Here is a 13420-nt window from a genome sequence, read left to right as displayed (position 1 = left end):
AAAAATTTCCGTGTGTGCTATCAACTGTACTTCCAAGGGACTCTCCCGCCCTGCATCTGGTTCATGTTAGGCGGTGGTGAATGTGCTAACACTGCAGTCAGAAAAGGAGAAGCCGAGGGAGGACCCCGTTCCCATTGGCAGCATGGGGTCTCCTTCAGGTTAAGCTGCAGGAACCCGGGTCAGCTTTATTATACTAATTGCGTCCATATTTCTGGATGTGTTCCCATTTAAGCGCTCTGCCACAGCAAGATCGCATTAAACAGTGACAGGTTTTGTGGTCAGGGATATTTATTTCCTGCCTGAAAAGAGTAGGAGAAAAATACAGCAGCTGCTGTATCATGTGAATGAGTTTAGCAAAATTTGGTGTCCCAGTTGTTTGGTTTTGTGACCCCAGATGATTAATCCTTTCCTCTCCCTTTTGTGGCATTTCTGGTTATGTTTGCAAACCCAGTTCTTTCTGAACTTTTTCACCCAAGCCTTTGGTTCAGCTTGTTCCTTAAGGGCTTGGAAATGAAAACTTGAGCTCATGGACACTCTCCCCTAATTTATTCCTGCTTTTGCAAATGGGCTTGCCTCTTGCTTCTTTTCTTTCTTTCCTTTTGTTTTCCCCCATATTATTTGGTGTGTGTGTGTGTGTGTGTGTGTGTGTGTGTGTGTGTGTTTATATATAGTCATCCTCTCACCGGAAGGAGAGACCATTATATAGATGAATATTTCCATTTACTACTCCTCACGATTTCCTTTGTTTTTTCTTTAGCAGTAGTACAATAATATAGTATTTTGCAGGTGTATACAGTCAATGAGAGAAAGTTGATTTAAGAGACTCAATTTATTTTTTCTTATAGTGCCTCATCATGTCATGCAATTTATTCTACCTACAGATTCTTATAACAGATTTAATGTACCAACTCTAATTACGCACTATAAATTTTCATCTTGGTGACTAACTTTTTTATGATAAATACGAATGTGAAAATTCCCCACAAATAAGATTCCCTAAAGCACTGTATGCTTCAAAGTCTCCATAAAACCCATCCCCCTTCTCACTACCACTTTCTCTTACATAGTTTTCACCGAAACACACATTGCATAGTTTCAGTCTGATATTTTGGAAAGATATGAGTGAACAACCTAGTGAAACCCATTTGGGGCTTTTCCTAAAATAATATTGTGGGAGCTTGTTGCTTTGTTAGCTTAGATTACAGTAATAGGATTTACCCATTATATGTCTTCTCTCCTGAGTTGGCCAAGATGTGCTTCTAAATGCCTGGTCTGTTTCTTTTTGAAAGTGTGACTTGTGTAACTGATTGTCCTGCTTAAATTTGAAATCTAGAATCTTAAAGGCCAATTTGTATCCTACATTTAATAAATACATAGGCTCTCAAAATATCCATTTCATGTACTGTCCATTTTGTTACCTCTGGCTCAATCCTGTTTTCCGGTTCTCAGAATTCCTTTCTTCCAACTTCCTATCTACTTATTTGTTTTATTTTCTATCGTGCTTACCTTTGCAAACTGGTATAATCTGTCCTTATTGTAGAAGAACAAAATAGTGTATAAAATTTGTAATAACTCTCCTTAAAAACAGTCTTTTGAAGCAGGCTCGAATTTGGACTGGAAGTGATCAGAGAGCAGGTGTAAAGTGAAACTTGTCTGAGGTTTTGAGAAAAGAAGGTAACATACATGAATTGTGTGGCACTGGCAATTGCAAAGCACAACAATCTCCAGTACCACAAATGAAAAAATGAACAAACAAACCAAAAAAAACCCTCATTTTCCTTGGCTCTAAGATCCGGGTGGGAAAAGCATTACTTATTAATTTTTATGATGAGACAGAGAAAAAAATTATGAGTGCCCTGCTTAAGAAACAAACATTTCTAAAAAGATTTCTTCTTCGCAGAGAGAAATATGTTTACTGAACATTAAAAATAGATACAAGTAAAAGTGGAAAGCCAGAAATATTTTTATTAAGATTTTATAGTACATTTTTCTTTTGTCTGAAAGATTAGCACAGTCAGGAGGATTTCTTCAAACAAAGTCTTAGGGCCGGAAACATTTTGGAAAAACCTAATTGAAGGATTTAAAGTGACAGAGATGGAAATGTGGAAATGGGGACAGTAGAATTGAGATTTACTCCCCTGGGACATCCCGGTTTACCATTATTAGCGTAAGCAAAATTTAATGTAATAGGCATGACTCTCAGAATAAACGAATTCCATTTCCACCAGGAAAATGGTTGTATTTCATAATTTAACTGGACCCTTTAAAAAAAAGTCACATGTACTTTTATGGTTAAACAACATTTTCCCCCAGTAGTAACAAATCAAATGCTTGATAGCCTGAAATTCATTTCAAGACCCTGGTTTTTATACATGAATATTTCAGGCCACTCATTTTCAGAGATACATGTAAGATATGAAGAATGCAGACTTTTATTTTTCAAATATTATAAAATGAGTTCTTTGTACCAAATTAATTTTTTCTCCAGTGACATGACTTTTTCAGTGTCTACGTAATAGAAAGGGATAGAAGGGCCATTCCCATCCTGTTCTACTCTGCTCATCACCAGGGAAGCCTCCAAGCTCCTCCTCTGTGCAAGCACTTAGCTGGCTGAAAAAAGGATAGGAAGAGACAGAGGACAAAAAGGAGGCTCCTGGCCCTCTTAACGTCTTGTGCTAAGTGGAACAGAAAGCTAAATACAAATATAGCTCCAGATAACAATAGCAGAAAGGAATGTCTTTTCTCTGTGGGTACTGAAGAAGTATGTCGTTGGGAGTGGGCATGGGGGCAAAGCGTAGAATAGGTTAGTGAATTTTGTTCTATCACTAAGCCTTCAGACTATGCATTCATTAAGTTATTCTTTCTATAACCATTCAGTTGATTCTTACTACACTAGGTACTGACTAGGCGCTGTGATAGAAGAAAAAACCAGACAAGACTCTTATCCTCCAGACGACTTACAGTCTCGTGAATCTTAGTTGCCCCATCTGTAAAAAAGACATAAACAAGATTATTGAAGAGGTTTTCGCTAGCTTTAAATTAATAAATCTATTTTTTTTAAAAAAAGTACTACAGTGATTTTTATTACTAATTTTGACACATTTATTCTTTTTATTTATCCTAATGTCACTTAATTGATCCCAGGCTTTGAGGTTATGAGAAAGAAGTAGGACGTTTAAAAGAAGATATAAATGCCACAAAAAGGAAACAATAAGAGAAGAAGGTAAAGAAAATAGCACTCAACTATTAGTGGGCGTTTACTTGTGGTAGGCATTTTATAAACATGTAATTTCATCTATGGGACAGAAATCCAGGGGCCGCTACCCTCTAAGAGAAGTTCTAGAGGCAGGAACCACATCCTGATCAACCCTGTAAGTCCGGGACCTAACACAATGTTTACTACATAGTATTTGTCCTAGATTTATTGGATAAATTTAAACGAATGAATATGAAAGATAATAAATAACATAATTGACTTTCTATCATTCTACCATCTTAAATTGCGAGTCACCACATTGTAGAGCATCAGTTTCCTTAACTCAGGACAATAATCTCTTGGATCTTAGAATATTCTTCAGAAACACTATATAGAAGTCATTTTATTAGTGGAAGCATAAGAGCAATTTCCTCCACATGTTAATGCACAGCAAATATTTTTTCATAAAGAAATTATCATGTTTATCCCTTCCAATCTCCTTGATAGCTGTATTATAATGGCCCCAATTTCAAAAAGTGTAGTAAGAAACCTTACCTAGAGGAATTAGACAAGAAAAAGAAATTAAAGACATCCAAATTGGAAAGGAAGAAATAAAGCTATCTTTATTTACAAATGACATGATCATGTAAATATATAAAATAACAAAGACTCTATAAAAAACTACTAGAGCTATTAAATGAATTCAGCAAATTCGAAAGATACAAAATCAACACTCAAAAATCAGTTGTGCTTTTAAACACCAGCAATGAACAATCAGAAAAAGAAATTAAGAAAGCAATCACATTGACAGTAGTATCTAAAAAAATAAAATACCTGGAAATAAATTTACCAGGTTGGTAAAAGATATCTACACTTAAAATTACAAAGCATTACTGAAACAAATTAAAGAATACCTACATAAATGGAAAGACATTTCAGGTTTACAGATAGGTAGACTTAATATTGTCAAGATGTAAGTCCTACCCAAAGCGATCTAAAGATACAATGCAATCCCTATGAAAATTCCAACAGCCTTTTTTGCAGAAATGGAAAACTGATTCTCAGATTCATATGGAATTGCAAGGGCACCAAAGAGCCAAAACAATCTTGGTAAAGGATAAAGTTGGAGAACTCACACTTCCTGATTTCAAAACTTATCGCAAAGCTACATCAAACTGAACAGTGAGGTATGAGGTATAAGCATATGAGTATACATATAAATCGATGGACTAGAATTGAGAATTAAAATATAAACCCACACTTCTGTGACCAGTTGATTTTTGACAAGGGTACCAAGTACATTTGAAAAGGAAAGACTTGTCTCTTGAGCAGATGGTGCTGGGATAACTGGATTTTCACATGCAAAAGAATAAAGTTGGATCTCTGCTAAATAACGAGCACAAAAATCAACTTGAAATGGATCGAAGACCTAAGGATAAGAGGGAAAACCATAAAGCATTTAGAAGAAAACAGAGGAGTTAATCTTCACAACCTGGGATTTGGCAGTGCATTTTCAGATATGACATCAAAAGCATAAGAAACATAAGAAAAAAATAGATAAGCTGAACTTCATCAAAACCTTTTGTACATCAAAGGACATTATCAAGAAAGTTAAAAGATAACCTACAAAATGGCAGAAAATATTTGAAATTATAAATCTAATATGCACTTAATATCCAGAATATATAGAAACTCCTACAACTCAACAGACAACCCAATTTAAAAAATAAGCAAACTGGGACAGACATTTCTTCAAAGAAGATATACAAATGGCCAAGAAGCACATGAAAAGATGCTCAAAGTCATTAGTGATTAGCAAATAAAAACTACAATTCAATACCACTTCACACCTATTAGAATGGCAATAATAATAATAATAATAGTAATAATGACAAAACATAAAAATAACAAGTGTTTGTGAGGATATGGAGAAGTAGAAGCCCTCTGTACATTATTGATGGGAATGTAAAATATTACAGCTGCTATGGAAAACAGTTTGGGACTTCCTCCAAAGACTAAAATAGAATTTACCACATGACTCAGCAATTTCACTCCTAGATATGTAACCAAAGGAATTGAAATGGGGGCCTCAGACACTAACATGACAATGTTCATAGCAGATTATTCATAATAGCCAAATGGTGGAAATAACTCAGTGTCCATTATCAGGTGAATGAATAAACAAAATGTAGCATATGAATACAATGGAACGTTATTCTGCCATAAAAATGAAGTTTTTATATGTTGTACATTATGGATGGACCTTGAAAACATTGTGCTGAGTGAAAGATACCAGGCACAAAAAAGATAAATATTGTATAATTCCATTCATATGAAATACCTAGAATAGGCAAATACATAGAGAGCGAAAGTAAATTGGAGGTTACCAGGGGCTGGAGGAAGGAAAAATGGGGAGTTACTGTTTAATAGCTACAGAGTTTTTCTATGTGGTGATAAAAATATGTTGGAAATACATAGACGTGACAGGTGCACAATGCTATGAATGTAATGAATACCACTGAACCAGACATTTAAAAATGGTTAATATGGCAAAGTTTATGCTACATATATTTTAACAGTTCTCAAAATTAATAAATAAATGAAATTAATATATTTTTAAAAAAATTGAGTTAATACTTTAAAGGGGTAAATGGTGTGGTGTATGAATCACAACTCAATAAAGCTGTTAAAATATATATAAAATAACATATTTACCTCGAATTCATGTTTACTATATTCAACATAGATGAGTTTTTGCTTTATTCTTTTTATTTCTCATTGCCCATTTACAGTGATTTCAGATATCTATTATAATTCCTTCCATGTTTTTAATTAATACTAAAAATTTTGGTTAACAAGCCATTAAGTGAATTCCTTTAGAGACAGACATATGCTCACTAAATTTAAGTTGGAAATTTCCATCAGAATTACCCTAGTTCTGCACTGACATATCTTTCTATAACTCACTCAAAATGCCACCTTATACAGAGCCTGAACGTACTGGATGTAGCAGGAGACTAATAATAATTTAAGCGACTGCATGATAAGTTATGGGTAAAAAACTCATGTGATCTATACAGCTTTTTTCCCCTCTACTTTAAACTTCTTAGTTCCTTGGTGATTCTTAAAGTTAGATTTAAATTCTTAAATTTAAATCTAAGAATTTAAGAATTTAAATCTAACTTTAACACCTCAGCTCTTCGAGAGTCATCTTCCTATTGACAAATAAAATAAGTTAAACGTATCATTTTTTAGCCTAATGCAGACTTATCATTGCCTCATACAGTGTTAGAATGGGCAGAAGCTTCGTAATCAAACAACCATTTAGTTTTCCTTTTATAGAATCCACCATTTTAAGTAAAATTGCTTGTTTGAGTAACAAACATAAAATTGATGAAGATGGAAAATTATATCATAGAACTCAAAATAGTAAATGTAAGAATTTGACACTAGAAATTCACTTAATGGAAGTATCTATGGGTGGTAGGTAATAGTTTACCTCATAATAGGAGAGACATTAAGAATTAAGCCTAACAATTTAAAGATCTCCAATATTGGGAGACAAATCTTTGATCTAGAAAAAATAAATTTGAGATTACCGATAAAGATCATTCAAAATAGAAAGGATGTACCATTGCTCATCTCCCACTACCATGATGCTTTTCTCTGTGGTACAACTCAACCTCCTCGTCCTTAGGTGTCTCACTTCTTCTTTGTAGTCTCTCAATCCCCAAAGGCTGGCCACCTACAATTTTTTTTCCCCCATTTTAATAGAAAATTGCTGAAGCCTTCAAATCTTTTCAAAAGAAAAGTAGCTTCAATAGCCGAATTAACAGGACTGGAAAATTGATCATTTCACCTGGCTTCTGCCTGCCAGTCTTGGTGTAGGTCCAAAGCCAGAAGTAACTGCCTCACATCAAGATCTTCTGTGTTGCTTGTGCTTCACTTCTGTCCAGTTGGCTGCCAGGCTATCCCTTCTCTTCCTGGTCGCCTGCCTGGCCTTTGGACCATCTGTCCTGTCTAGTCCTGCGGTTTGGGTTTCCTCCTGCTTCCTGATTTCATGGCTGATTTTAGGCAAGATTAATTTTTCTGAACTGTCAGTCTCTGTGACTGTCTCTTCTTTGCCTAGATCCTAATTTCCATTTTGTTCCCTCCCCCTATGATCGATCTCTCCTGTCCCAGCCTTTGCTTTGATATTTGGACACTCCTGGCCCTGTCTCAACTTTGAGAGCCACCCTGCCCAGCTCGTGCCCTAACTATACCATTTACTGAGCTGACTACTCTGAGAACTTAACATTGACTAGCCTTGGAAGAAGAAAAGACAAAGAATCAACACCACTTAGTCTATTTAATTGGAGCAACTAATAACTATTCAATTCATAGTTAAGGAATTAACAGATACTTGTCTCATCATTTAAGCATATATCTATGATTTTTTTTTTCAAAATATAACCAATAAAAAATGGCTGCAAAGACCTTCTTCATTGATAACCAAAATGAAAGCTCAATGAGAGTGAACTGGTTAAGTAATTAAATAGTTAAGCCAATTGCTTGGAAACAATTGAGGTCAGGAAACTTAGAGGACACTGAATCCGCAGAGGGATATATTACTAGCCAAACATGATTACCCAGATTATGCTATTCAGCTCGCTAAGACTATTACTTTTTAGAAGAGGACCATGTGGTTAGTTTGGTAGATGAAATAAGAGGTCATACATCTGACATTTTATTTTTAAGAAGTATATCAGTAAGAGCTTCCTTTTTACTACCTTTGCTTTTAAGATTTAAAGGCATATTGACAAATCTCTTGTCATTAGACGCAGATTAGGCAAAAGTATTCATGCATTATATAGTTTTTCCTCTTTGTTGCCCTGAAGTCACTGGTGGTCATCCTGGAATTGGTCTTTCATTCTCCATTTTGAGTATGTGTGTATGTAGGTGTGTGCGTGAGTGTGCATGCATATAGTCCTTCCTTCATGCATGGGTGTGTTAGTTATCTGGTTATATATTTTTCCTTCACTAGTTGTAAGCAGCTGTTCCATGGCTAGGTGTCTTCTGATAAGCCTCTTGGCTCTTTAGTAATTAAAGTATAAAATGAAAATGATCATTTAGGAGCCCAGTTAAAGAATAAATTATGCAGATTTAGACCTATATGTGAGATAACCAAAGACATGTCTCTTTGTGATTCATGAAAGGAAATATTAACAAAAAGACCTCTTTAAACCACTCATATTTAAATTTTCTGTTTAAAATATTAAAGACTAAGATGCCATTGATCTTTCTGACAACCGTGGGGTCTTCATGGAAAATAGTTCTCAAGACCTAGGGGTTTGGCACTTAGGATGTCTGAGGAACTTCAGAGTGGCCTATCCTTATAACCAGTGCAGCTTTATGTTATATTGGTTTTTTTTAATGTTGTACCCTCATATTATTTGAATACTATTTTTCAGAAATCAATTTTAGACCAACTTATGCCATTTAAAAATTTTCTTGGGTTTATCGGACCTAAATATTTAGAGGTCAAATTACATTTGCTTTCAAGAATGTGATTGCTTTGGTGTCCTGAAAAAAAGTCTTTGCTTATGGTGATATATCCATAAAAATAAGTATGCTGATTAAACAACGTGTCTCTCAAAGATTTCTACCAGATAATAACTGGAAAATGGAGTGTGGTACATTTTAATACTTACTCTTTTTTTTTTTTTTTTTTGTTCTGTGGTCCTTTGTGCTTTAAGGAAAGCTAAAGGAAGTGTTGATGATACATTTGTTAATCCAGTTTATGGGAATTGGAGCAACTCAGAGAAAACAGAGATGAGGTGATGGTGAACTGTATTGTTTCAGAAGCAGAAACACACACATACACACACACCCACAACCACACAACCACAGTGTCATTAGGACATATTTCCACTAAGAGGAATGTTTTAGTGAAGTCAGTCCATCTGAGAGGAGAAAGGACTTTCAGTCTTTCTAAATGTGTTGTGTTTTCCAGAACATTCCAGGACAATTTCAATCTGCTTGTAAAATCAGTTCACTGTTAAGTAGCTTTGTGGTCACTGTTCTTCCTCAAAGAGAGCTGACAAATCTGGAAAATACCCTATAAACCCACAGAGTGTTAGTCAGCTACTCGCAGTAACTACCCACTGTTCTTTGTATTTTATTGTCAAAGACAAAAGGGAGGACAGCATGTTTCGTTTTCTCTCTAAACGTAGATGGGAGCAGTGAGGACCATTACCCAATAACTTAGAAGGTAGAAGGAGAAATTACAGTGCATTAGATCTTTCTTGGCCCTTTTTAGGGATACTCCTCATTAATGTAATAAGAAGTAGGCTAGAGAAAAATGGAAAAGAAAATCTCTCATCCCTTTCTCAGGTACTATAAGCATTCATTTGGCTATAAAACAGGATTAACCTTAACCTATCACTTCCCATCTATGAAAAAAGCTTCCTTATGATTTTAGAAATATTATATGAAATTCACTCTCTTGTCAAAGTGAGCATATTGTTGTGGTGTGATCAAATCTAAGACCCATAGAGCCAACTGAGATGAATTATGAGCCTTTATTAGATGGTCAGCAACTGACTCTCCACCACGCAGGGTCAGAGAATCAGCCCCAACCTTCCAGAGGAGGTAGCTTATAAAGCCTAAAACCACATCAAACAAGCAAGCAGGTTTACAGAAGCAGAAGTTGGCCATTGGCATATCTTTGCACAAGACATCTCCTAGAACCACACCCTGGTTAACATTAAACAAGCAGATTACAGAAGGAGAAGTTGGCCATTTGAAAATTTTCTACACTTAACACATATAAAAAGCTAAAGTTTCCCCTATTATTTCTTTAATAAAAACAGGCCATAAGCAGTTGTTTCTGTTATTGAAAATGAGTAAAAAAATGGTGTCAGGTCAGATGGTTTCCCCTAGTTTCAAGCCTTGGGTGTTGTGGTTCAGGCTAAGGCAACCCTTGACTTTCTTACTTCTGTGTTCTCTCTATAATGATGTCATACATACTTTTAGTATCGTTTCCATCAGAATGAAAACAAGAAGTAAGATAATTCCCAGAGTACCGAGAGAATTAATTAAGATGCTCTGTCAGGTCAGTCAAGACACAGAGGGAAAATATAATGTGACCCTGCTTAACAGGCAATACATAAATAAATGAACATTCAAGAAAACAAATGTATCTTTCTGACAAAGTATAATATCAACCTATTTTCATTTTTCCTGAAGAAAAGGAATTATAATCTTTTTTATCTTTAGCTTAGTTTAACTTTTAGTATCTGAAAGCTACAAATGATGTAGGAATTATAACGCAGTATTTTACATTTGGCATTTTTACATTAAAATCTCATAAACTTTTGGTTTTTAAAAATAATGCTAAGTAGGTGTGTGTTCTTCACTTTCTACTGAGAAGATGGCTTCTCTGGGCACAGGAAGAGGTCTATATCTAAGTCTCATCTTTTAAGGTTATTTCAAGATGCTTTCTACTGTGTTTGCATATGGCAGCACAATTGATGACTAGAAAACCTAGGAAGCAATTTATTTTGATTTTCTATTCTAATAAAAAATAAATTATTTTTTCACAGTTCTCTTTCCTTCCATTAAGAGTGACTAGAGAAGAAATCAAGTCATAGCTCTTGACTTTTGTTGCTATGTTGATTTCTTTTGTTTCAGAAACAGATGCCTTTGTGTTAATTAAACTAAGTGTAGCTTCCCTGGCATTATAACAGAGAAATAATCTTCTCCAAAATACTCTTCTAGGCACTCAGGAAATTCTCAGTGTGATGTAGAAATTAGGATAATCGCATAATGAACCACTATGTACCCATCAGCCAAATATAACAATTATCACCCCGTGGTCATTTTTGTGTCACCTCTGCCGCCACACATTCTTTCCACTCACCCTAGTGGTAGTTGTGGTTTTTTTTAAACAGACTTTTATTTTCTTTAAGAGGAGTTTTAGGTTCACAGCAAAATTGAGCATAAGTTACAGAGAGTTCCTGTATATCCCTCTCACACATGCATAGACTCTCCCATTATCAACATCCTCCACCAGAGGGGTACCTTTGTTACAATAGACGAAGGTACATCGACAAGTCATTATCACCACGTCCATAGTTTACATTAAGGTTCACTTTTGATGTCAACCAGAGTGTTTTTAAGCAAATCCCAGATACCATTTAATTTTGCTTGTAAAGACTTCAGTTGTAATGTTAAAAGATAAGGACTTTTAAAAAATATAACCCCCGTATTACACCTTACAAACTTAACAACAATTGTTTGATACCAGCAAGTATTCAATCAGTGTTCAATCTACCTAATTGTCTCATAAACTAGTAGAGGGTTTTATATTTGTCCTTGTTGTTGTTACTGCATTTTTAAAATCAGGATCAATTAAGGTATATGTATCCAAACTGGTAGACATGTCTCTTAAGTCTCTTTTAATTTCTAGGTTCCATTTTCTCTTTTATTTTTTCCTTGCAATTTATTTGTCGAAGAAGACAAGTTGTTGTCTTATAGAATGTCCCAAATTTTAGATTTTCTAATATACCATGTAAATCATAATTCCCCAACTGAAAGCAATTATTTTATTTTTGTTGTTGTTATTGTTTTCTTTTGTTTAACCCAATTATAGTCAATGCAGCAGGCTTAGAGAAACACACACTATAAAGCAGTCAAGATACTGACAACTGCATTCCCCCATCACATCAGAGGTGAGAATGAGGCAGTGTGTTCTAGGCACACACCAAGACTGGGCCAGTGTCAGAGTTTTAGGCAGTGTAGACTGTGAATGTTGGAGGGAGACTTGGGGTGACTCTGTTCATTACTCTAGTGGAAATTCATTAAAGTCGCTGCATTCTGCATGATCTGGAAAGAAGTCTCATTTTAATGCCTATAATCTTAACCTTTACAATGTGCTTTTCTTTAGAGTTATATATATTCCTTCTCAAATCCATTGTATGCCACAACACTAAGAAGCCTGCAGACCGTATTTAATAATCTCAAATAGTAAGATCAAGATCAAGTACCATCTTGTATATGTAGTTTATAGAAAATTAGTCTGTGAAATCTGAAAGAAACCCATCTTGTGTATTAATGAAAACAAAGGATTTAGAATACTACTGTAATTATTACATTTAAGAATAAATTTAAATTTTCTTACTGACTATATTGAATGTTTTCATGGAATCTGAATCAGAATCTTATCTTCATTGTATATATGAATATTTTAATAAGTGTTCAACTTGTGTTTATTGTTTTCCTTTGATTTTTCCATAGTCATTTCTTAAAATGATGAATCAAATTGCTTCAGGTCTTGAATAAGAAGAAATTTTAAAATGTGTATTTATATGCCATAGAGCTTAGAAACAAACTGTCTTACTATGTAAACTAGCAGGAAGGGGAAAATCATAATAATTCCAATCAACAACTGAGTAAAATTTATATCCAAATTTTGGAAAAAATGTGATAAATTATCATCCTAAACGTGTCCTGATTTGAATAATCACTTAACACATCTTAATATATAGCAAATCATTATGCTGTATACTTTGAACTAAGCCACTGTTCGTCAGTTATATCTCATACAACCAGAAAAATATAATTCTTCACTATAAAAAAATAATTTGTATATTGAATGTTTAAAAATTTGAAAATCTGGATAAAATTAATGATTTACTAGGGAAATGCCAACAAAAATTGATTCAAGATGTGACAGAAAACATGGAGAAATAGAAAAATCAAAAAGGGCAGATGGCTTTAAAGGAAATTACCTCAAATCTTTTAGGAATAGATTTCTATGCTATTTAAACTATTCTAAACCATCTTTTCTCTTTTTAATTATAATACCTTCATCATATTGTTAACAAAACTAGAAGACAAAGGTGATGAAGAAAAATATAATTTTAACTCATACTACTTATAAAAACTGATACAAAAATCCCAGATTAAATTTTACCATCTCGCAGGCAGACCAGGTTCTGATGGGAGTTTTCCTCTTGAGCAAAGACCCGTGCGAATGGAAGGTGGTTTGCCTGAAGGCTATAGAAGCTGCGACAATTGATGGAAATACCTAGAACGGTGGTGACCTTACTCCTGCTACTACAACACTCAAAGCAGCTCTGCATCAAACCCTTCACAAGTTCTGGTGTTTCTGCTTTTTCAATCTGGTGTCTTTCCAATACATCCCTGTCTTAAGAAATTTGGTCAGTCAGTTTCTAACAACCA

The 13420-nt window shown here is 34.6% G+C and overlaps 1 protein-coding gene across 1 annotated transcript in view; it reads left to right on the top strand.

The window, feature by feature from the left end:
• Nucleotides 1–12203, top strand: part of MALRD1 (MAM and LDL receptor class A domain containing 1) — a 481557-nt gene extending 469354 nt beyond the window's left edge. The window contains 2 exon segments of the mRNA XM_036226667.1: nucleotides 8932–9012; nucleotides 12125–12203. Coding sequence (XP_036082560.1) covers nucleotides 8932–9012; nucleotides 12125–12203 — 160 coding nt within the window.
• The last annotated feature ends 1217 nt before the right edge of the window (nucleotides 12204–13420 follow it).

This window comes from Rousettus aegyptiacus, unplaced genomic scaffold, assembly GCF_014176215.1.
Source record: "Rousettus aegyptiacus isolate mRouAeg1 unplaced genomic scaffold, mRouAeg1.p scaffold_m13_p_10, whole genome shotgun sequence".
In the NCBI taxonomy this organism is placed as follows: Eukaryota; Metazoa; Chordata; class Mammalia; order Chiroptera; family Pteropodidae; genus Rousettus; species Rousettus aegyptiacus.
This window is presented reverse-complemented; position numbering and strand designations above follow the sequence as displayed.